The 26,224-nt window shown below is 41.8% G+C and overlaps 1 protein-coding gene across 1 annotated transcript; it reads right to left on the bottom strand.

The window, feature by feature from the left end:
* Positions 1–3,948: 3,948 nt before the first annotated feature.
* rxfp3.2b (relaxin family peptide receptor 3.2b) lies at positions 3,949–6,794 on the bottom strand. Its single transcript, XM_050055186.1, has one exon. It carries the CDS (start codon positions 6,680–6,682, stop codon positions 5,444–5,446), a length of 1,239 nt encoding a protein of 412 aa, XP_049911143.1. The 5' UTR covers positions 6,683–6,794; the 3' UTR covers positions 3,949–5,443.
* Positions 6,795–26,224: the final 19,430 nt, after the last annotated feature.

Raw genomic sequence — 26,224 nt, 5'->3', positions numbered from 1 at the left:
TCATGTAACCAGTAGTGACAAGGACACTAGCAGAAGACAAAACTAGAGAAGAATCAGTCAGGAAGGATTAGGAGAGAGGAACTGTCTGTGGACACCACATGTAAAACCATTCCTTTTTGGGGTGTTGTCTTGCTTTTTGCTTCTCCATTGCACCTGTTGTCACTTTCATTTGCACCAAAGCAGAAACTGAAAATGGTTCACAATCACTTGTGCTTCCTGAATGGACAGATTGCTATCCCTGAAGTTTAACAGACTTGGTGTTATACTGTGATGATTAAGTGTTCCCTTAATTTTTCTGAGCAGTGTACATATTTTTCCTCTTACCTGTAGTACTATTTATCAGTCTAGATTGTTTTGGTGTGAGTTGCCGAGTGTTGAAGATATCAGCCGTAGAGATGTCTGCCTTCTCCTCAACATAATGGCACTCAGCTTGAAAAAAAGGCGGCAGTTTGCACTTCAGCGGCAAATGAGTTCAGCTCTTACTCTCTGTGACAACTGCCGCCGCCCCCCCTGCCACGAAAGGTGCCTCTGTGCATTGGTATCTGATGCCGAGGTCAGTGACAAAGCGACGTTATTTGATGAGTTGGGAATGAGAACAGGCAGGACATGCACACCTCCTTCTGTGCGGGGGTGATATTGTTGCTGGGTGTAATTCAGTAGAAAGAAGATAGTTCTTATATGACACTGCTCACAACAAGGTCTTTGGATTACCTCGAGTAACTCAGTCATGGGTGCCTGAAAGACACAATGCTGTTTTCAAACTTTTTTTTTTTTTTTGGTGTTTTGTGCACCACAATATCAGTGCCATCTTAGTTCCATTTTATTTGACAGAAGGCAAACATCTCTACGGCGGATATCTCCAACACTTGGCAGCTCACACCAAATCAGTCTAGACTGATAAATAGCACTACAGGGAGGAGGAAAAATATGTATTTTTTAATTTGGGTGTGAGCTGTCCCTTTAAGAGAGCTGTCAGAGATAAATGCCCATTAACTGGGGATTAAAATGCAAGAAGACTATAACTTTAAACAAACAGATGAGGGAAGTTGATAGAAATAATTATGAGACAAGGCGGCATGAAGAAAAAGGAAACGATTAAAGTAACAAGCAAAATAAAAGAAAACAAAGTGTGTTTGTGCAAACCCTGACATTGATTTATAGGGGTGTTGTTACACTTGTTTTCAGGCATTTTAACAAACAGCCTCAACGCACGCTCCTTTACTAATGAGCTCCCAACATCTCCTGCATATATGAAACCCCTAGCTCTCACATCTTTCACATCAAATCTGAATAATTTTATGTTTTGTTTTGATTCTATTCAAGGTTTCTTTTGTAGCTCCTCTTAATGCCATTCTGTCTAATGTAAAGCACTTTGAATTGCCTCATTGATGAAAGGTGCCACACAAATACACTTGCTTTGCCTTTCATGAGCCGCCCAGTTTGCTGCTTGTATAGATAATCGATTTAGCCATATGTGGTCTCTTTCGCCTCAGGAGCTTTTGATGGGGAAACTACGTGACATTAACACGCCATGTGTCTCACCTGCGTCTAAATAACCACATCCATGTCTGAAAAAGTCAACCCTGGTCTGTGCCTGTGTACCGCTAATGAGGGACAATTAAGTATTCTAGAGATGCGAGCGTTGCGAGGCTATCATTAGGCCTCAGTGAAAGGTCAGCGCCAAGGGTGTCGCGCAACCTTCTACTATGACTTCCTGTCCCAGGGGAAACTTGGATGAGCATTGATCAAACAGGCTGACATGAACACTAGTTAAGTGCATGTTGATAAGTCTATTATCTTACTGTTAAAACTCAATGAACTCCTGATATAGCAGTGAGCGTCTGTGTCTGAGTTCTAATGAGAAACTTTGTCTCTGGAAATGTAACCCTTTTAGATGTACTGTGAACTTAGATGTGGGTGTATTCTGAGAGAGGGCAAGGAAATCACTCAGTTCTTGCATGGCGTAATATAAAAGATAAACCTGACAGTCGTGTAATAAAGTAAGAGCTCAAAGTCTTTCCGCTGCCTCCGCTTCCTTGTGAGTCAGCCAGCCCTCTTTCCCCTTCTATTGTCAGACGGTTTGGAAATATTTACTCCCAGGTGTTGACTTTAGCAAACGTCTATTTACTTTAAATGGAAAGCTGTGGTTTGCCCTCTTATAATTCATGTAGCACATCCATCAATCTAAATCTGTTCTCTTGTGTTCATTTATATGCACTACATGCTGGAAAGGTTTATCAAAGAAAGACAAATCCAGGGAACTTGTATTCTGTGGGCAAACTGAGCTGCTGAGGGCAGAGAGTGCTGTGAGGAAATTATATTTTTGTACGTAGCTACACACACATACACACACAAAGAGGACAGGCAAATATAGGTCAGCTGTAATTAAAGAAAGAAGCCAACTTTGTATTCTTGTTTCTGTCTAGGGCTGCTGTCGGGGGATAGTCGAGCTGTTAAGGATAGCACATAAATGTTAAATAGTTTTTCTCTACATGGCACTCAAACACTTCATTATCATTTTATGAGTTCAGCATGCTGAGTTTTCATTGCAGGCCGTTTGGCTGTTGGCCAGAGGGCTTGCAGGTTGCTGTTGTGGGAATAAGATTGCCCAGCAGGGTTTACAGGATGCACACGCTGAAGCTACAAATCTCAGCTGTGCAGGGATGGGTGATTACAAAAGCGTTCCTCCACAGCTGAGACTGAAAACAATGGACCAAGTGCATAAAGATAAGCCAGCAGTTGATACCTGTGGTTTTTCATGGAGAATCAGCAATGATGGGAGGCATATATATTTTAAAATCTGCTCATGCCTGACTCTGCTGGATTTATACACCTCACTCTTTACACAAGCAGGGTTTGAGGAGAATATGAATGCAACAGTTATTTTCTACTTATTAGAATAAAGGAGTGTTATTTTAGACTCCACGTTCTGCATAATAAAGGCTTCTTAAAAATCTTCTCTTACTGACTGTCCTAACTTCACACAAATCACTGCTTCTGTCACTTGCTGCAAATAATTCTGTCCCCAGCATGGTCAGATTAACCCACTAGGGGGCCCTGGGGCAAAAATGAGCTGTGGGTTCCTGTTGACCGACCCCCTCCCCCTCATGTGCATGTGCCAGGTTACTTTCAAGTGCAGCACACACAGCAGACTACCCATGGCAGATTAATTATATTTTCCCTGGAGCCCCAGAAACCAACCAGCACTTCTTAGCTGGATTACTGTCTCACTCGAAGTTTGCTGTATCTCAGTTAGTTTATGGTAATTTTGCACCAGAGTATGCACCATATACACACCATTTAAACTGAAATAATGAAGGCTGAAATATACCTTTTGACACAGGTCACCATGCAAGACTGAGCATTAGGTCCAGTGCCCTAAATGCTTTTATTATTTTATACTTTACCCACACAAACAAGCAATTAATCAAATGAACAAACAATGATGCTTTTGTGGGGTACCAGTTGTGTGGAGCCATGGGACATTTATAACCAAATAAATATGACCTTGAAGTATTTATGTTTGAATATTTGGAGCAATATTTGACTCATTTCACCCCAGCTCGTCAGAGATGATTAAGAAAAGCTATTCCCTCCATCTGACAGCAGTTCTTATGAACAGCATTTTTCTCAGCACCCTTGTTCATTGATTATTTGCGCGGTGCAGAGCCGATGTTGTTAGTGATTGAAGAGGCGCTGCGCAAACACAGAATGAGAAAATTAAATCTCATTAATTAAACAACAGAGCAGAGGAGTGAGTCTCTGTCTATCATCCGATGCCCTTCTGCGGGTGTGGGATTGGTTTACAGCAACATTAGTCCCACTTTATCTTTCAAACTCTCAGCGGCTCGGCTGCCTAAATTCATCTCCCCAGTGTATGTGCCCTGAATTTCAACTTGCCCATTTATTTGAAATAGTTCAAGCTGAGGCTTTTAATTTAATCTTTACTTCACTGAAACATTCCATTATAACATCAATTCAAAAACAAATGTCTCCTGTAAAAGATCATGATTACACTCACAGTCATGACAGGATACAGAGAGGCATTACATTCACAGAGATCACATTATCACGGCAGTTTAACTCAGTTATGTGCTCTTTCAACATTCGTAACCTTGTAATTTAACAGAGAAGGAAAGGCTGGTGTTGACATCAATGGACTGTCCATGGAAAAAAATGTTTCATTTGTAGAATTGGCCTGTTTTAAATGTGCTGAAAAGATACACAAATTTGCAGATTTAGTCTAAATTTTAAAGTATTCATTTTGTTGTTCGCATCTACAGCTGTGAGAAACTGCACAGTGATACATTTTGCATGTGTGTGCGTGGTCAGTGGGAGCAAGAGGGAGAGAAACAGAGAGAGTAAATATTTCTTTTTGTGTCCATAGTTGCACAGGAGTATAAAGCTCATTTGAAGCACCTCAACTCTTGATCCTCAGCTTTCCTCAAGGACTTCATTTGTCTCACCGTTGCAATGAACCCTTTGACGTATACGTCAAATTGCCTTACCTTGAAAAATGACAGGAAATTAATTTAAGTGCTTGTACTGAACCTTGTATTTATTTCTTTGCCTTTTATTGTTTCATTATAGGCATCAACCTTTTCCCCAAGACAACACAGCACATGCTATTCTTTGCTTCTAAATAAATTAGACAGCTGCTGTACAGTGTTTGACCTTGTCATTTACTCAGTTTTCAACAGATATACACCATCAATTTCAATAACTTTGATCTTTTGCTGTGTTTTAGATAGTACTGTTTACTATTAGCCTACTTTTTAAATAATTTGGTTTCATTTTTTCCAGTTTGTTTTTACTGAATGAAACAATTTACACAATTGCACCATATAACAAACACAAATACACCAACTGGCCAACGCACTGGGAAACCTCCTCATCACTCATATTCTTTTCATGTTTCTTTGTGGGTGTTTTTATTTTAAAAAAAACCCCGATCTGATTTACTTTTCTTTTATCCAAATAAATCCTGCATCACTTGGTGACACTCGGTGGTTAATCCCACTCATGATGCCAAAGCTGTGGCAAATGTTAATTGAGGCTCATCTCAGACAGGTGTCTGAGTGCTGCAGCTATTCAAATCTTAATAATGATTGACATCTACACACATGGCAAATTACCAGAGAGCAGCACAGGTATCGCCTGTCAGAGGCTGAGTGAGAGAAACAGAGACATACTGCATGGCGAGATAGAGAGAGTCATTGTATAACAAGTAGAAATGTGTGCGGAGTGAATCTTGGAGCACGCAGTGAAAGTGGGGCACATCCCACTGGGTAGTCCATTATGATTTTGTTGTTTTCAAAACCCCAAAAAGACATGTTGACAGGTTTGAGAAGGATGCACCGTCATGGTAAACAACTCCAGATCAATAGTACTACTCTTTGTGAGTTAGTCATTCACTCCTTCAACTCCTCCGTCACAGTAAGCCTCAGACATCCATTTGGACGAGCACCAGAACTGGCGGTGCTTCAGCCACTTTGGCCTTACGACGCAGCAGATGAGTCAGGCTCCTGAAGGAGGGTGTGGCGTGCAGGAGAAGCTCCTTCAGACCTGCCCGAAACTCCCGGCGAACTAGGCAGTAGAGCACGGGGTTGAGGCAGCTGTTGGTGTGTGCCAGACACACAGTCAAGGGGAAGGCGTAGGCCTGTGCATTATAGAAGGCCTTGCTGAAGGGCACAAGGTCAAACTTTATGAGCACTCCCCACAGTGTCAGCGCCTGGTTGGGAAGCCAGCACAGAAAGAAGGACAGAACCACGATGACAATGGATTTGGTCACTTTGGAGCGACGTCTCTGCCGGCCCTGTTCCACCTCTGGGCCCCCTGCGCCTGCGATGCGTCGGCTGAGGATGATGCGCATGAGCAGCAGGTAGCAGACGGTGATTATGATGAGAGGAATGAGGAAGCCTAGGAGGACCTTTTGCAGTTGGTAGAGACCCAAAAGAAGCTGTGGATCCCAGGTGCCTGAGTCTGGGAAGCGCACCAGGCAGAGCTCCTCATCCGACACCTGGACGCTGGTGGAGTAGATGGCATGAGGCAGAGTGGCCAGCAGAGACACAGCCCAGATGCCCAAGCTCGTCCACTTGGCTCTCGTGGCTGCCGCCCGCCGGCTGTGCATCTTCAGAGCGGTGCAGATAGAGTAATAACGTGCCACGCTCATAGCTGTGAGGAAGTATACACTGGCGTACATGTTCATGGTGGTGACGGAGCTGATGATTTTGCACATCACGCGGCCAAATGGCCAGCGGAAGTCCAGGGCCGTGTCCACTGCCCAGAAAGGTAAAGTCAGAACAAACTGGAGGTCTGTGATGGCCAGTCCCATCACAAAGCAGTTGATGGATGACTGCTTCTGCCTGTAACGTGAGTGCAGCAGATACAGAGCCAGTGAGTTTCCCACCAGCCCAAGTGCACAGACTATGGAGTAGACACAAGCTATCATCACACGCACCACCAAACTGGAGCTGTCTCCTTGGATTTCCATGATAGATTCCTTGGTGAGGAGCTGCAGCCAGCAGTGCAGCGACAGATTGCTGGTGGAACCTCCGCTACAGTTTCCAGTGATGTCTTCCTGTAGTATCTGCTGCTCACATGGCTCTGGAGCCAGTGTTTGAACTCCAGTCTCATTCAGCTGCATGGCTTGACTCTCTTGCTCACATATCATCTCAGACATCAGAGTTGGACAGTTATGTGTTACAGAAGAGAGACAGAAAAGTTTGTGATGATGGCATTATGAGCATCCCTGTTGTATCTGTGTCAGGTTATGTCCCACTGCGCTAAAGATACTATCCTCTGCCACGATTATCCTCTCCTTCTCTCTCCACGACTACTCACAGCTCTGCGCGCCACGTCCGTTTATAGGTTCCACGTGAACGCGCACAGCTCAGTCGCGCGACCGACGCTCATCTCCTCAGCAGCCAGATTATTGGAAAAGAGCAAATTCACACTCGTGATGGATGCAGCCACATCAAAGCTTCCCAGCACGTCCGTCAGGTGTGAATGTGAATGTGTTTTGACATGACACCGGGACCTTCTGGATAATCATGTTTGTGCTGTGCCGCTTTTTTTTTTTTTTTTTTTTAAAGGGAGCTTTGGAGACGTGGAAACAATGGTGCGCGTAAAATATGCAAAGATGTGGAGAGGACGGCTGCATGCGCTGAATTCCGACTGTACATTAACAACACGGGCAGTCCTGTGTTTGATGTTTACACAATGCGCATTTGAGGATGAGAGAGATCAAGGACATAACATGAAAACACAATGTACCATCCTGGAGGCGTTTGCAGAGGAGCATCCTCTCTGGTATGCGCTCTGACTCCTATAGATTTCTGTAGGATGAAGCTATCTCGCGCAATTGTTGTATAATTTAGGCCTGCGTGCTTTTCACAAAGCTCTGGCTGCTGCAACTTTGTAAAAGAGAAAAGAAACGAGGTCAGAAGCGTCTCTGCCGATCGTGTAAATGAACCTCTGTGCTCAAAGAAACTCACTGAAAAGAAAGTTTCCAATACGACTACAAGGCCTGCTAATAATGGTGATATTGCACCTTTGAAACGATCCTTAACATGTTCAAATATTTACTTTTTTAACTTTGCAATATTTAAACTGTTAAGGATTAACTTTCTCGAAAACCGACTTTATTTATGAATTACTTTGATTATAAATATAAAAGTAAGATCAAATCTCTCTGCTCCAAATCAAAACGTTATTTTAAGCATTCAGAAGACTGAATAGTTTTTGCAGATACTCTCAGCACAAATGAAATTAAATAGATAGCTATAAATGTAAACAGAAGGGAGTTAATTATAATCAAGGTGAAAATGTAGAATACCCCCAACATACTGATTATGAAATGTTTTCTGGCTCAGATTTATTGAATGAATTTATTTCTGCTTGTTAGAGAAACTGTGATTTTCTGTCCTTCCAAATTGTAATAATATGTTTCTTTTGCCACATGATGTAATGCAAAATCATAGTTCTAATCAAAATTCACTTTCCTCCCTGCTGGCTGCCAAATGACATCAACAGATGGGTAATGTGATGTGGCACCAGTGCCGGACCAANGTGGTGCAGTGGTTAGCATTGTTGCCTCACAGCAAGAGGGTTCCTGATTTCAGCCCTGGGGCGGGGGAGTTCTTCTGTGCCGAATTTGCATGTTCTTCCCGTGTTTTCTCTTGGTACTCCGGCTTCCTCCCACAGTCCAAAGACATGCAGGTTAATTGGTGACTCTAACTTGACCGTAGGTGTGAATGTGAGTGTGAATGGTTGTCTGTCTCTATGTGTCAGCGCTGTGATAGTCTGGCGACTTGTCCAGGGTGTACCCTGCCTCTTAACCAATGTCAGGTGGTTGGATTTAGGTAACAAAAGCACGTGATTAGGTCTAGGAAAAAGAGTTTGGCTGTATAATCTTATGGGACTCGAACACCTTTCTATTGATGTGTTTCCCCCTGACGCCGCCAAGTGCCGTTAAACTCTAACGGCAAATCACGCTGACATTAAAGGACGGGTTTTCTGTCAGTGTCTGACACCTGAATCACTGTCCAAGCGCCAGGTTTCGATGACTTCAGAGTGAGAGTGTTTTTGGTAAGCATTTGACAAAAAAATTAAAGTCTACATTAATCAACCATCGAAAACAAATCAGGATATTGTGCAGACAGGGACGGAGCTAATAAGACAATTAAAAGAGCATATGGTGTGTGCAAATTTACAAATGCTATTTACTTGTTTTTGTACTGAATGTCAAAAAGGGCAGGAGGGTACATAGGGTTCACCAACTTTAACAAATATTACAGATGTTTTACCCTTTTACCTTGAGTTGGGTTTCAGAGTCACCTACCTTGTCTGTCAGTAATCCCTCCCTGTAAGTCTTTGAGCAAATTAAAAAGACATGACCGGATGAAAAAAAATTAATCTTCACTGTTTTAATCCGTTGTGACCCAATTCTTGACATTTTAACAACCCTTAAACCTCAAAATGCGCAAGCACTGACAGTATGCCTGGTTTAATGTTCTAAGTGTTCAAATCTGTGATATAAAGTCTGCACAGGCTGCTTACTAAGCACCTGACATTTCACAGGTTGCATAACAGAACCCCTTTTCATCTACTCTAATTCATTATGCAGCTGTGAAAGACAGCTCACATTTACGCTGTGATCGGAATGTTGATAAAGCCATCAGTAACTGTGAAGGCTGATGGAAAGTAGCCTACTTAGCATATCAGTAAATACATTTTGGTCATTGTAAGCATACTTCTAATATCACAGACGGAGCCCTCTCTCAGGCTCTAGGCTTGCCATGTTACCTCTGTAGATTCTGTACATTGAAATGCGAATGGACTAGTTCGGCCAATCCATGTTTGTATGTTGGCTGTTTAAACAAACCTGGTGTCCTCAATTCAGCAACTAGACTAGAGGAACGACACCAGCTGTGTTGATGTAGCCGGAGCACTGTGTACTCCCTCTCGCAGCAGGGCGCTGTATTGATTTTATCTGAAGCACTGATTGATGGGCGGCACTGCGCCGCACCACGGCGCTATATAGTGTGGCCATACTGTGCGCGCCTCCCTCTCTCTCCTTCCTGGATCTGCTGGTCCCCCGTGGTGGCTGTGGCCTGGTGTGTCGGGCCTTGTGCAGGTGTGGTGGAGCTGGCGTGGCTGTGTTGTAGTGCTTGTTGGCACGTCTGCCATTGAGGCGCACGCTTCCTCTTGCAGCATACAGTGTGGCAGACTGTTGGTGGCGTGGGGCCGGGTTTGCCCCGCTGGGAGCCCTCCTGGGTGTGGTTGTGTCTCCAGGTGCCCTAGAATATCTCTCCTCTGGCCCTCCGTGAGGCTGCGCCGTTACCTGGACGGCGCTGCTGTTTTGACTCTGCTCTTTTCTTGGTGGCCTGTTTTGGATCTCCCGGACCCTGTCTTGGTCCTTGGGTTTGTGTGGCGCTGTTTGGCCCATTGACTCCCCGTGGCCATTTAGCTCTTCATTGAGCTGGCGTCTGGACTCTTACATTGCCACTAGCCTTTATTGATTTATTAATTGACTTCCTGTTCATGTGATTTATTTTGTGTGTACATTTGTTGAGTTTGTTATTATATGTTTAATGGTATTTTGGTTTCTTTTGTTTATTTTCTTATTTACTTCATTGTTGCTTTTGTGTGTGTGTGTGGGTGTGGGTGTGTGTGTGTGGGTGTGTGGTTGAGCATGTATGTGTGTTTTAAGGCAGCTGTGTGTTCACTGTGAGGCCTGTTTTAATTCTCCCTCTCCTTGTGGACAGGTGCTGCGGGCCCAAGGCGGCGACACAATCCCTGGTGGTGGGTTTTCCTCACAGATCCTCAGTTGTGTGTGTTTGCGGTGCCATGGGTGTTTGATTTAGTTTCTCCTCCTCCTTGATTTTGGTTCTGGTCCGCCGTGGTAAGCATCAGCTCTGTCCACTCATCCGTCCATTCCCCTTTTTTGGCCCAAGTGCAGTTATTGCGTGCAACAGCTAGATTTCATTGATTGTTTTTGAAATAAAATTTGTGGTATATTTTCTATAAACCGTCTCTTGCCCTGGGGTAATTTCGGACCTTGTGTGATGTTTAACATTGTTAAAATTAACTATTTCCGGGGGCGCAATTCCCCAGGTGGTGTTGTCTGGCAACAAATCTTTTCCACCCTCCACTTGCCACACTAAAATGACTAGAGCTGTGACATGAGGCGAAATTGCCTCTCAAAGCATTGTGGGATAGCAATGACAGAAACTACAGGGTGAAATGTCCCGCAAATTAAGCCCAGTACAGACCAAAGATTTGCAACGAGACAAGTTGAAACAGACAACTATTTGCAATGCGCTGCTCTGCAACATTCTAAAAATCCACCGGTTCACACCAATGCAACTAGATGAGATGGTGTATCATCTCTACGCAACAACTCTCTGTACTTCCATTCTGATTTCCAGCTTTACAGGCTTATTTTGTAGCTTCTTAAAATATGAATGAGGATAGTGATAGTCACATACTGGCTACAGCTGCATTTCAGTCAGGAGAGACTCGTTTTTTATGGTAAAAAGTATATTTATTAACATGTGCACATAAGAATAAAAACGTTGAAAGTCTTTGGCGATTAGGCCCCATTGAGATGGTATGATTTAACGAGGGTGATGAATCCATAGTCCAAGAATCCAATAAAACTTGAACAAACCAAGCATCAGATGAACTGTATTCATAATAAAAACGCCAAAGTAATATAAATAACCAGTGCCAATTTATCAGTCAATGAGAATGTGTGTGTTTGTGGGGGGGCAGCAGCAGCGACCCACTGTACGACACCAGCACACTGTGAGGACAGAAACATAAGGCTCGGCGGGAGCGTAAACTCAGACAGTGACAGAGCTAGCCATTAGCATCAGAAGCCTAGCATTATTACATAACGTAACTGTTATTTGTGGGTTTAATGACAGAGTTGAGCCATTATGGTGTCAGTGTGAGTTTGTTGGGACTGTTTAACAGCTCTGTGTTTGATGTTAAAGTTTTAAAGTTTGCTGATCAGGCACGGAGTTGGAACAGTCCGGAATCAGAGCCCCGGTGCAAAAAGGACTGAATGCAGGTATAGTTTGACATGTTTTTTAAAAGAGGCTCAAGACTCATCTTTTTAATCAGGCTTTTAACTGATCTCTTTATTTATCTATTTTAAATTCCTTTTATCAGGCTTTTAACCGATTTATCTTTGCTTTTGCACTTACTCTTCCTCTTTTTGCGTTCTTATCTCATTTAATTTTTATCTTTTGTTATTTTAGTTATAGGTTGTAGTTTTGATGCATTTTATGTCTCTGTTTTAGATCATTCTTACCTAGCTATTAACTTAATTTTATGAGCTAAATAGCTTTTTGTTTATTTGGTTCATTTTATACCTTTTTTCCTATCCTACGGTTGTAGTCCCTCAGTTTTTAGCTCCAGTGTTTCCTCATGGGGGCCTACCACACTGAAAGTTGTTCCTGGTCTACCGATGGGGGTGCCGTCTCGTGGACAGCTCTGACCTTGGTGGCTGTAGGGCACTGCACCTCAGTGTGGAGCCTCCTGTCTGCCCGGGTTGGCAGACAGGAGGAGACTCTACGGCGACGCTCCCTGTGGCCGTGGACCGTGGGCCCTCTCACTGTGGACGGCCCCCAGAGGTGGCTTTTTCCTTGCCTCGGGTCTCGGTGCTCGGCCATGTCTCTTTAGTGTGTGTGTGTGTATGTGTGTATGTGTATATTTATGTATCTCTATGTGGGGTGGGAGGGTTGGGTTTTCTCTTTTCTTTTTTGTTTTCTGTTTTGGTTCTTTGTTGTTTTTAACCTCTGTGAGGCACTTTGTGTTACTGTTGTATGAAAAGTGCCATATAAATAAAGCTGATGTGATTTGATTTGGAGAAGTTTGGATACTACTTAGTACTGGCGTATTTCGGAAACCCAGCCCTAATGCAAAAGACTGAAAAATTCACCAGGAATCTTTGTAGTGATTTGCTGAAAAAACAATGCTGTGGTGGGTCAAGAGGTTAAATCATGTGTGAATAAATGTCTGTGGAGGAAAAGACCAGTATTTGAGTTTGTGGGATTTTGTCTGTTGACTCAAAGATCACAGATTAGAAGATAAATTGAAGTGCTGCTTGGCACAAATGCACCTAGAAGCTGAGTCTTTGGCTTTCTATTTACACAGTGCTTGCTAATGAGAGAGCTAGTTGACACGCCCACAGCGATAAGTGGTAATTTGTTGGCTTCCAGCAGGGCCTTTACAATAATGCTATCTATAATCTCAAAGAAGACAAAGCCTGATGATTGGGCCCCCTCCAATGGAGAAACCTCTATTATTATTAACCCTTTCATGCATCAATTGTTACCACCTCAGTCAAGATTTTTTTTTTTCTGTTTTTATTCCTCTTCAGGCATGAAAAAAAATAAACTTACATTTGTACTTGTATTTCTTAAGGATGTCCACTGAAACGGTTTTCAACTTCATAAATATAAACCAGTGAAAAATATAATGTGTGAAATCTAATGAAATATATGCTTTTAAGTGTGTTTACATATTTCATGTTCAGTGCAATGCAAAACTGTTCAACTTTGCTCCTGACTCCTCAGCCTCTCCCATCTCTCTTTCCTCCTGTCCTTACCCCACTTCCTCATTCTGATCATCGTTCTTAATTATTATGCATGAAAGGAAGGAACACGGAGTAACAGCCTAAGATCAGCTAAAACGTGTCTGAAATGATTGGACCAGGAGAAACATTTAGAAGTGTCTCAGACGTAGAATGCTAAAATAAGACTCATATAGCACTTTTCACAAACAAACCAAGAGCAGTAGCGGAAAGGGTAAAAGTAATGCACAGAATTGGGCACTTTGTAGACTGGCATGCCACCGTACCGATGTCTTTTAGCAAAGCAATCTGTTGAGGCAACAGTGTAACAGCTGGTGAACCAGGTGCGGGTGGACTCAAACACACGACTCTGGAGACAGCTCGGGTGAAATAAGTGTTTGCTGGTCAAAAGGTAGGTTTGGTACACAGACGGACAATCAGTGGAGGCAATCAAATCCAACAGGGATGAGGCAGAGGCAGAGTCAATCAACAGGCTAAATAAAAAAAAAACAAGAAAAGGACACAGGGAGGCAAAAGGCTGGAACACTCGACACACAAGGAGACGAACTGGCACTGAGACACACAACAAGACACACACTAAATACTCTGGTGAGGGGAAGGGTAATGAGACACAGGTGAGGCTAACCAGGGCAGGGCCAACAATCGGACACAGGTGAAGTCATCAAAAGGGAGGAGATGTGAGTGTCAAAGTAAAACAGGGAACGACATGAATGAATGAAGTAAAAAACATAACTAAGAAACTTGAGCTGTCACAATCAAGTCATTGCCATCATTGTCATCACTGACATACATGGAGTCACTGAGGCGGCTATTGAATCAACAGAAGGATTCTTTAGTCTGAACAGTCCAGTGGATCCCTAAAACCAGCTCCGGTGTGCTTCAGGCATGTCTAACAGATGTATCAAGGGTCTGGGCAACACATTCTCAATACGACCTCGTCACATATTAACATCTGATCATGGTCTTTACATGTCCACATACGACATGGAAGCTACCCTGGGCACGTTGGTTGTTGACTTTCTGGGACTCCGTGTCAAGTTCTGCCCATTACATACATTGTCTTCTTTCAAAATACACTTCTGTTTTGACAGGAAATGTAACATTTGCATACAGTCTCTTTAAAAACAAATGCACTACGTTGGTACAACACTGCAAATTGATGGGGTTTTTTTTCCTTCAACAATAAAGACACGTGGTTGGGTTTAGGCAACAAAAGCATGTGGTTAGGTTTAGGACAAAAAAACAGGGTTTGGCTTTAGAATCTTACGGGACACAAACGCTGCTCTCCCGGGTGAAAGTCGGTGTTTGTTGGACCCGTCAACCACCCCCCCTTTTGTTCTTGTCCTGCCGTGTTTCCCTCAGGCGCTGTTTAACTATAATGGCAACCGGCCACGTATCATGCCGTCGTTAAAGGATGCCTTTTTTTCATTGGTTTTTGCCCAAGAGCCAGATTTCGATAACTTCAGAGTGAGACCAGACTCGACTGGGGCAGGAGGGATAGTGTCACATTTAAAGAGAGAATCCAAAACCAAAGGTAACTCTTGCAGTTGTTTTGTCACTCTTATTTGCTGAAAGGGAGTAAATTTGAGGTGAGGGTTCGACTGTACAGCTGGTTCAGGGGAGGGGGTTGCTCGTGCTGTCAGGTGAGATCATGTCTAACTGACCCATGAGACAAGAATGTGTATTTGACTGCTCATGCTCTATGACAAAATCATTAACAAAGTGAGAGAATGATTAGATGTCATGTATTTGCATGATGTGCTGATTGTCTCTTTGAATGAATGAACAGTTTACTATCTCGTCTCAGTGGGGCTCAGAGATCGTGCTAGCTGCATGCTGACATATTTTTGATGGCTTTAAAATCTCACAGTGCAGTGTATGGCGACTCAGTTCACAGAGCTGGCCTGAGGCTAACAGTCGGGATCACCTTGAAAACGATTAGTATTCCAGGGTAGAATGAACAATTTCAGATCGTCATCTGTTAGGCTAATATTTGGTGTTGGGCTGACTTTGGGGATACAATTCTGCTGTCAAACATTCATCTATGACCAGACATCTCCTCATCACTGCAGGGTGCTGCAAGGACAATGTTTGTGCATGTTTTTTTAAACTCTGTCCACAATTCTGATCTACAAGTAAACATCTGTCCTTTGTTCAGAATATGCATGGGTAAGAATTGTTTTATTTGTTCTCCAAAATGTAAATTTTAATTAACAATCTCATAGAAATACACAAGAATCAGTTCGCATGCAAATGGAGCACTGGACCTACCTTCATCTCTGTGGTATGTTTCTGCTGCTGTTACAGCTCTCTGCAAAGAGATTACTGACATTTGTACTTTTAGCATGTTTGACACATCATTTATGGAGCTTTTTAAGGTTCTGTTTTACTGCCAAGTGGAGCCATCAGTGGTGACACAGTGCCCCGTTAAAGAAACCTTCTTTGTTTGCACTTCTTGTTTATGTGTTTGCCATAGGCAGATTATGACACAGTGGGCCCCTGGGCTTGGACGCATATTAACATGAATGACTAAGTCCTTTGACAAGAAATGCAATGGTAAAAACAGTGACTTCACGCAGTGCTCTGGCTTAAGATATATGGTTTATGGACACTTTGAAGTGTGTTGCTCGACAGTAATGACCTATTTTTGACAGAAAAAAGTGTTATGGGACACTTTTCCTTCATAACGCACACTGGGAGAATTTGTAATATCGCAGACATCATCATATCTTGTCACGCAAAGTGATTAGAAGTGTTACTATCATCACCATTAAGATAGTAGTTTTAAATCTATGCACACTCTAAAACTGCATTCAGCATCTCTGTCCACATAAGCAGTCATCTGTCAGCAGCAGCCCGAGGGCACAGCAACGGGTCAAACTGTCTTCACCAGGCTGACTGACATCAGTGATTCAATGAACCAAAATAGTTTTCATGTCAGCTCCACGGGGAAAAAATCAGCAGTGTTTTTTATGTATTGATTCATTTTTCCCAGCCCATAGCAAGTGAGGGGAATCTGCTGCTCACAGACAGACAGGGAGCTGATCAGTTAATGAATATAAGGACAAGAAGTTTAAAACACATACACAGATTCAGGCCTTAAAGAAATGCAGGGTGTCTCCGCTTACCATGGAGACGACTGACACCTTTCTCAGAGGCATGAATTGAAAACATTGCAATGCATTTCTGTCGAGCGACACTCTTCAAAAGCGTTGAGCATCCAACTATAAATCAGGCCTTAGGGACCCCCTGAGCCCCTGGGCCCCTGGGTTCTTGGCCCAGTTCTGTAATAATAATAATAATACTTTTTATGTATAAAGCACTTTCCAAAACAGAGTTACAAAGTGCATAACATGTCAATAATTAACACAGACAAGACATGAAAACAACAACTTTTAAAAGAACTGATAAAACACTTTGGTACATAACAACTGAGGAAATAAAAGACAGTCTAAATGAACTAGAAACTCAAGTAAAATCAGGAAATGCTTTCCTATAAAAGTTTGTTTAAAGAGGGGACTTAGAAGAGATCATTGACTCGGCTGACCTGATTTCCTTGGACAGACCGTTCCAGAGTCTCAGGGCCCTGACAGCAAACGCTCTGTCCCCTTTAGTTTTCAGCCAGGCCTCTGGAACAGACATAGGACCTCTGCCCAAGGACCTCATAGTGTATCCTGGCGTGTACAGTACTAAAAGGTTGGAGACATAGCTGGGAGAGAGACCATGAAGCGCCTTCAGTAAAATCTTAAAATCTACTCTAAGAGGCTAAAACTGGAGTGATGTGATCACATCTCTTGGTTCTCGCTGAAAGCCTGGCAGCTGAATTCAGTACACCCATGGTGTTTGTGTGTTGACTCACCGTCACCACCACCCAACATCCAAATGCACCTTTATCATGCTGCATTATGGCTGAGGTGTAGTCAGTTTTGCTTATAATGATTAATTTGCCCACAGCAAAGCTAAATCCTTGTATCAGGGTGGTCTGCTTTACAGATAATCTCTAAATGGGCAAAAATAATCCAAAAAAGCCCACAGACATTGCCGTCTTGGACACTGAACTAGCATGTACCTTACTCGACTGGAGAACCAGAGGATTAAAACTATGGCACAAAGTAAAACAAAAACAAAAAACTAAATTAAAAAGCTCTGCATGGTCATTAACACCTTCAAATCCTGTGACGCACCGTGAACTTCAAAAACAGATTGTTAGTTTCCAATAAACTTCTTAAACTTTTGATATGTTGATGAAAATCAGTCTGCATGGGTCTCACTCATTAATTTCACCAAGCAGTAAAAATATATATTATTCTGGGTCCAAAGCTGATTTAAAATGCTTCCTATTCACAGTCAGGTGCCTGCTCTGCTCACATTTTACAGAACTCACCCTGCCTGCATTTCTGACATACTGATTAGAGGCAGGAGAAATTGAAGTGACGTCCAGACATCTTCAGACCGTCTGTGCCTTCAGGATTTATTAAGATTTCTCCATCCAAGCCAGTTACAGCAACTAACTGTTGGGGGGTTTAGGCTACAAGTCATGCCTTGGTGAAAATGTGCTGTCAGGGGTAATTTTAGCTTCTTCAACAAAACATGGGCAACGAAACAACTGCACCAACTTTCTGTGGAGACATTCTCTAGAATTGTTACAATGCTGATGATATTTCTGGCACGGTTTCTGTTGAGACAATTGTGATTTTTTTTTTTATTTAGTAATAATTTGTATTTGGTTTATCCTTGAATGCTTGCTCCTACTTAATTGTCAGACTGTCGAGGTTAAAAGTGAAAGCCTGACTGACCAAGGTCAGCCTGTTTACACAGCTTGTAAAATTGCATTAATTTCAACACACAAACAAGAGAGAAAAAAAGTGTTGTATTTGTGCTGTTCGCAGCATAAGTTCTATTCTCTTATTGATTGTGAGGGGAGATCTGGTTCTTGCAGAGCTGTTTGTTTGTTTTCACCACAAATTAAGCGCACAGATGAATATATAACATAACAAGTGCTTCATCCCACTGCTTTAATGGGCACAAAGCAATTAATCCATGCACAGTGCTTTGATTTAGCTTATTGTTCACAAGCTTTATGGTTTTAGATGAGTCAGTGAATGGTCTGTGAGGAAAAGATTGCCAAACACTGTGAGACGTATAGCAAATAAGCTGTACACAACAACACTGCACAGCACAACACCTGAATTGTTTATGAAGAGAATTGTAGTGCCAGATCCTTTGGGCAGGAAATACACGTACAGTATTGACTTGTTATGGTAGTTTTTCATTACTACAGTATTGTGTTGTATTGGAAGAAGCTATTGTAAACAGTAATTGTAACTTTGCAATGTATGCAACTGTCAGGTTCAGAGGTGAACTTGATTCATACATTTGAATTGATGGTGAGTTACTGTAAAACTTAAATGCCTAGTCCCTTGTACAAGTTCCGTGTGGCTACACATTTTGACAAATAAACACCTGTCTCAATTAGACGCCTGATCTGGCTCCCAAGCAGTTCATTTTTATAGGGATGTATAAAATCAGGTTATTGGTTACCCACTTGAGCTAATTTTAGTTAGCTGCATCAGTCGCACACACAAATATTGCCATGAGCACCAAAGAAGACTGAAATTAATTTAGATTTACCAGCATGGTAAACAAGAGAGACAAAAAAAGTGGTGAAGCTGTTATAAAGTCAGAATATGTTAGTTATATTCCTTTAGTTCGTAAGGGTCCGCTGATGAAAAGAATCAAAAGTGTTGTGTTGTGAAACAACTGATGTAACTCTCTTACTCTCTGATGCGCTGTTGGAGCCAGAACAAATAAATGATTCATAATTAATATGTTATTCCAAGCATTATTCTTATACAAGTTATATTGGTACTGGTTTAAATAAACAATTCGACTGTATTTTCCAACCTTTACTGAGCAACAGTTTTGTGTGAAATGAAATAAAGGCCTGTCCCAAATACAGGCCTGCTGAGTAGGACTCAAGCAAATAATTGAAGTTTTAGGATGTGTTTACACAGAAAGCTATGTACCTATTTATGTTTAGATAATTCATTATTTACATATTTTCAAGTTTAAATATCAGTGACTTTAAAACAGTTACAATAATCTGCTGACTCTACCTCTGTGATTCTCCTCACATTTACCTCAGTCTAAGTCCTCCTAGCCTCTGATTGGTCAGTTCAGTGTTATGGGAGTCAGGAACTAGGAAGTGTTTGCTGTTTGCTGTTGTAAACAGGCTCCCAAGAAGTGCACAGGGCTTTAAAGCCAGTTTTAGGAGTGACCAAACGGTGGAATTAAAACTCCTGAGTCAATCATGTGATGTCAGAAATAGAGCTTTTTGGGCTTCATGCACCACTGAGCAACTTCAGCCAAGTCAGTCTGCAGCCGACGCAGACACAAAAGTGGACAAGGTCCAAAACCTGATCACATTTAATGGTTGAAACTTGTTTATTTATGGCAACAAATTTGACCAATTCTATCAACAGTAACAAGCTAAGACACTGTTAATTAGGAAGTGCTAGTGTGAAGACATTGGGACTTGATGTTATGTTTTTATACTTATTGGGTCCCACTGATCCAAAATAGCTAGGAGAAATTAAAATTGCATAACAAACAAAAGTCCAGGTCTCAGGAGGATATACAGCCATGGTTGTAAAGCTGATGAAGTGTGGAGAACACTAAAGGGTTGTTTGTCTCCATCCCGCTGTAAGAGTGATCCGACCACCACAAATCGAACCCTCATCATGTTACATAACAACTAGCCATACAGTGTTAGCACTGTGCCACTACGGCTATGTTTAAGGGTATGGTTAATGCTAATTTCCACAACTAAAAACAGGCTTAAAACCATAAAAACAAAATGTACGTACTGGAAAAACTGATCTTCTGACTCTTTAGAGGGTCTTTAAGTACAACCAAACACTAAACAAAATTTTTTTCAGGCAACCCAAACATTACAGTTAACTTTAATGGAGTGAAAACACATTGAAAAAGCAAAAACTATGGCTGCACATACACTCTGGGGTTACACCTTGGTTATGTTTCCTAGCCAATGGTAGCGACTCTCAATGGATGGCACCTGCCTGTCAGTGAAAGCATTCTGTCCTTAATTATGCATAACTTTAAGCTTTAAGCTATAGAAACCAGAACTGTGTTTGTACCAGGCTGTAAACATGTTTATTTCTGTTGTAAAGTTAGGCATTTTAACAGTGTGTCAATGGGGATTGACTCTGTTTTTGGAGCCAGCCTGAAGTGGCCATTCGAAGAACTGCAGTTTTTTTGTTACTTCCACATTGACGTCATTTTTCAGCCTCTGACGCTGCTGCTCGCAATTAGCCGATCTATTTCTGTGCTGGGTCACTGCACTTATGGCCCCTTTAACCCCAACATTTAATTTATATTTTATTAAAAATTTGTAATTCACAAATCATTATGTGGAAAGATATTAAGTTACTACCCAAAAACTGATGGCAACCATGGTACGAGTCATTTCCCTGTATGTGTAGAGCTGCATGAATATTTGACATCTGCATATTTCATTAACTCCGTCTGTTTCACAAATTAATCGCTCACATTGAGTAACACGCCCGAACCACAAATGTAAACAAATTATGTTATTTACATGTATGAATTTATTAGAGGCGCACTTTATAAGATGAATTACATGTACCCTATTAGTGTCGGTAACCAGTAAAAGTAATGCGCACAGACCTTCATTATCAGATGTGCTGGGGCTGTGTCACTGATAATTTCCTGTGCCGATGTGTGCCTTGAGTCGAATGTCAGCGAGGTTGCCCACGGCTGATATTTGGACAGCTTACAGTGTATCGTAAAGATGGAAATAAGTGGAATTAAGAGACTGCAGAAAAAATGGGCAGCAGTTAATACCCGCTCGAGGGAAATACTACAAGTTGCAAAGGTTAATCTAATTCATTAACAAAATTAACTCATCTGAAAGCAAACAGGGTGACTGTGGCTCAGGAGGTGGAGCGGTTGTCTACTTATTATACAGTCAATGGTTCGATTCCTGGCCCCTGCAGTCTAAGTGTCAAAGTGTCCTTGGGCAAGTTACTGAACCCCAAATTGCTCCCGATGGCTGTGTTGTCGGTGTGTAAGTGTGTGTGACGTTTATCCGATGAGCACCTTGTGTGGTAGCCTCAGCTGCCAGTGTATGAACCCAGGCTGTTCTCATGCAGTCTGTTTTATATTTGTGTACATGTTATATTGCTCTGTATTTGTGTGTCATTCTTTTACTTTGTACAGCAGTTAAAAGAAAATTAAAACTCAAGTAAATGTATAGATAGTCCAAAAAACAAAGTGTTAGTACTTTGTTTCATTACTACACTGATTGTATGCTGCTCCTCTGGGGAGAGACCAGTGTACATTTTTTAAGCATTGTATTTTTGGTTATCAAAAACTGCTTCTTATTAGTCTGACAGTTTTCAAATTAATGTTGCTGCAGCAGACAAACACATCACACCATGCCCAAGAAGAGTAAGTGGGTAGGTGTTTTAATTCCCTCTTTCCTCCTTTGAAGTTGGAAAAAAAACAATTTTGTTAATAACTAAGTTTCAAGGTGCTCAGGAATCTTCCACCAAACACATTAAGTGTATCTGGGTCAGCTTAAAAGGGAAAGTCCATTTTGTTGATTAAAAAAAAGAAGGAGATGAGGGCTCTTTTGATGGACAGTCTCTTTCCATCATTCCTTTATGGCTAACAAACTCAGTGGGAGCCTGTGTATGCGTAGAGGCCCCCGGCTCCATGAGGATTTGGTTAATCAAAGAGATGGGTTAAGGTACTGATTAGAGACGCTGGTGGTCAAGTGACTCTCACCCTGATTAGAGAAGAAAAAACAAGACAGATTTAAGTTTAAGAAGAAAGAGGCGGATGAAGGTCAGAGACAGAGACATTTGTGAACCAGCTCACTCATTAGCGCAGGCCTGTTTGGCAGCCCATGGGCCACATCCGGCCCAGAAGCAACCTCTGAGTGGCCGACATTATTGATTCTTTTTGTGGTACTTTTCAAAGTTTTGGTTTAATTTGTTATCATCTTGCAGCTTCTCTCCTGCAGTCTGCATGTCGGGACTCACCTCCATGTTTCTCATTTTCGTTTTGAAAAAAGTTCCGCGTTCAGACGACAACGTTTTGATAACAATCACCGTGCACCGGATCCGCAAAAATGACCAAAAACGCTGCAGTATACATGCCAGGCCAGTAGTTGGCGGTGTGACTTCACAAAGGAACAACACGCACCTGCGTCCTTCTACAGAGTGGTGATGTATAAACAAACACAATGGCAAAATGTCTGGATGAACGACGAGGTGGAGTTGCTTCAGTAGATCTCCATTTTGCTGGAGAAGCGTTGATAACTTCATCAGGGTAAGCAGCACAAACAGAGCTCGGCAGTCCGCCGTTGTTGTGATGGTCAACTTTCTCGCGCATGCCTAGTGACTGGAACCGTAATGCGCATGTGTGAAAAGTCTCCATTTTCAGAGGAACTGAATATTGCAAGTTTACATGACAACGGAGACAGTGCCGTTTCCAGAAAATAGCACTCTGGAACCTGTTTTCAAAACGTTGCGTTTTCAGGCACCGAAAACCTGCTGTCGTGTAAACAATGAGCCAAAACACAACCAAAGTTAACCCTTTTCATATAAATGGGACCTGAGTTTCTTGGAGACTTTCCACCTCTTATCCAAGAAGCTTCTTCGGGTCTAAAGGACTGGCGCAGAGTCGCAGGCTTTAATCCCTGTGTAGGTGTGAACCCTTACAGAGTTGTTGAGGTCACACTTGAGCTCTTAATTTCAGAGTTGTTAAGGTCACATGTGAATCGTTGGTCAATCGTGTGTGTGATCCCAAGACTGTATTGCTCTCAATATAGTCTTGGGATCCTTCCCCAAACGACTTCACACCATTCACACCTGGACCTACCCAACCCTAATGACACACATGATGGCCGGGTGGACCAACGACTGTGCGGTGGCCTACCTGCAGAGAGTGAGTCAACTCAGCAGCAGACTGAGGAGCACAGAGGACAGGTGCAATGACTGATACTGACTGATGTGTGTGTTCTTCATTCTTTGATAACGGTACTTATATGCTTATATACTACTAATTCAATATATAATTCATCTTACTGACATTTTAAATTTGTTTCCACTGAGGTTTTATTGAGTTTATATAGTGCTGTTGTAAACATGACCGTTGCTGCCATAAGCTCTATAAGACTACGTCCTATGAATTTCCCTAAACACTTGACCTCAAAAGAAATTGTCAGAAGGTGAGGTGTGTGCATGTGTGTGTGTGGAAGAGGGAGGCTCTACAGGCTCTTTTTTAATTCTGTTCCTGCATTATGATGTGCCAGGGTCAGATATGTGACTAAAAAGATATATTTTTTAATTTTAAATGTGAAATGATAAACATTGTTATTTTTTATCACATTAATTTTAATTGGTTCAAAATTTCTCATTACCAAAGGATAAAAAAATGTTTTAGATAGGCCGCTGCAAACGTCCGGCCCATCAACATTTCCTAGTTTTAAAATCTGACCCAACTGAATTTGTAATTGAATAGCCCTGCATCAGTGCATCATTAATTTAACACTGAGATTTAAAGTAATTACGTTATTGTTTAAATGTGTAGTTTATACAATACACAACACTATTCTCTGCAGACAATTGATACTTATTAGTATGCAAAAGTCTGACACAAGCCCAGAGCAGCCATTTATAAACCAAATGCTGACAGTTAATAGGTTTTGTAGTGACTGGAGAAATGAAACCCTCTGGCCACATAAAATAATCCTCTAGTAATCACACATTAAAGAAAAAGAAATACAAGAATGTGATGTCCAGAAAAAAATTGTATTAACAGCTAAAACTCAGCAGTTGAATCTATCTAAGACTGGGGTAGGCCTAGGCATGAAACAAACTACTCTGTAAACATTCGCACAGCTGCGCTCATTTGCTCATACAGCACAAAATGGGAGCTTGAGAGAGAAGTTGAGAGAGGCTACTTCCAGTTTAGGTCTCTGCTAACTTGAGTGGGGGTAAGAATGATTTAATCGCGTGGCTCTTCCAGACTTTACATGTTATCTGACTGAATGGATCCAATTCTGATAGTGAAACGAATCATTTGACTGTGGTTGTGATGCTCAAAAAAATGTATCCACTGGTTTACAGTCGTCTCTTTTACAATGTAAGTCAATGGGAAAGTCTTTAGGGCCATATGGCATCATGTAATTCTAATGTTTGGCCTCTACAAAAACTGGCCTGCTCAGTTCCTGGGTTTTGCCTCAGACTTCAGATTGTACGTCCTCACTTTTGGCACTCTGTGTCAGAAATAACAACTTTTAATGGAGATACAGTGACGATGTTCAGTTGCCCAGTGTGCCTCCATTGCAGCCGAAGTTGCCAATGGTAATTATTAGCCTTCTGTCTGAGAGCTAGAGACTGATATCACTTGCACATATGCGAAAACAGAAATGTTAAAACAAAGATTTCTTTTTTGGGGGGGTGAGAGTTAGATGCTGGAAATATTTACTGACCAAAGAAAAGTTGTGTGCAGAGAGTAAAGACAACTCACCAAAGTCTTTTCTTCAGAGTAAGGTTCTCAGGTTTAGGTAAAAAAACTATTTCATTGCTGTAAAGATGGTCTGTTCATAAAACTAGGCTGTCTGTGCAGTAACAAGACACAAATACTTTGAAATTGGTGCAACATGATCAGAGAAAACAAAGGAAAAGGTGTGCTTTTGCTCAAGAGGTGGAAGATCTACCACTGTCAGAATGCACTGCACCACATTGGATCAATAAATGCTCCCCCTGGAGGGTGACGCAACCTCATCCGTTTGAACCAGGGACACAAAGAGTACAGAAGCGGATCAAGAGAGAGAGCCACCCCTTTGTCTTTCTCTCTTTCAAACTCAGATCAAACTGTAAAACTAGGCAGTGCTGATTAAATATAAACCAAGATTCTGTTACTGTGTTATTTATTTCTTGCCTCAGATGTTTTTGGAGACGTATTTTAGCTTATTGTTTAAATTTAGTTCCTGTTGACCCAAGAAGAGTTTTTACTGTAGACTTAAACGGAGAAAGAGACATCTGTAAATCAGTGGATACATTTTTTTGAGTGTTTGAATGGCCTTGTTTTACTATCAAAATTTGAGCAATTTGATCCGATGACATTTAAAAAATCTACAAGAGCCAGTTGAATCATCTTATCCCCATTCAAGTTAAATAGCTGAAGTAGCTGGTCTGACTGGCGGTGTCAAGCACAAGCTGGCGAAGGACTCACAAAGCAGACTCACAGACTCAGATAAAAGTTCAGAGTCTTTAATCAGGTCGGTACACAGGTAGTCAGTCACACAGGCAGAAGTATCCAATTCGATAGGCGAAAGGGGTGGTTTAAAGGCAGAAACAGTCAAAAACACGCTCAGAAGGAACACTAGGGAAATGCTGGAACTCTTACTCAAAGGTAAAGACGACAAAGAAGGGAAAGAAGGGCTTGACGGGTCATGACAGGCAGAAGTCTTTAGTGCGTTTGTTCTATGGGCCCAATTAGGGGGCAGCAGTGGCGATCATCCAGGTAATTTTATACGCAACAGTTGAACATTTATGGCTTCATGCGCCACTGAGCAACTTTCATAGAAATGAACGGGGCCCTGGCTCCAACACTGTGTACAGTTCTCTTAATACATCTATTGGAAAACAGCCAAGCTTGCATTACATCACCCACCAGTGGGAGCATTTATTAGCTTGGTGCGGTGCAGTGAATTCTGGTAGTTGTAGGTTATTATAACCTCTTGAGCAAAAGCAGATGCCGCAGCCATTTACCTCTGTCTTTGGTCATGTAGCACCATTTTCAAATGTATTTGTGTCTCTCTACTACATAGACAGCCTTGTTTATGGAAAGACCATCTTTCCAGCTGTGATACACTTTTTAAACAACCTTTCCATTATTTAAGGTCTCTATATTTTTATGTGTTTGAAACTGCAGAAAATGCAAAATAAACCAATGATATGATTACCTGTTATATGTTCTAATAAATCTAGTTTCCACATGAATTTGTTTTAATGGTGGTTCATTCTTGGTTTTTATTACTCTGTTCAGTCAAAAAGTGAACGG

The sequence above is a fragment of the Epinephelus moara genome, chromosome 10 (genome assembly GCF_006386435.1).
Source record: "Epinephelus moara isolate mb chromosome 10, YSFRI_EMoa_1.0, whole genome shotgun sequence".
Taxonomy (NCBI): domain Eukaryota; kingdom Metazoa; phylum Chordata; class Actinopteri; order Perciformes; family Serranidae; genus Epinephelus; species Epinephelus moara.
Note: the sequence above shows the minus strand (reverse complement) of the source record. Positions and strands in the feature narration are given on the sequence as shown.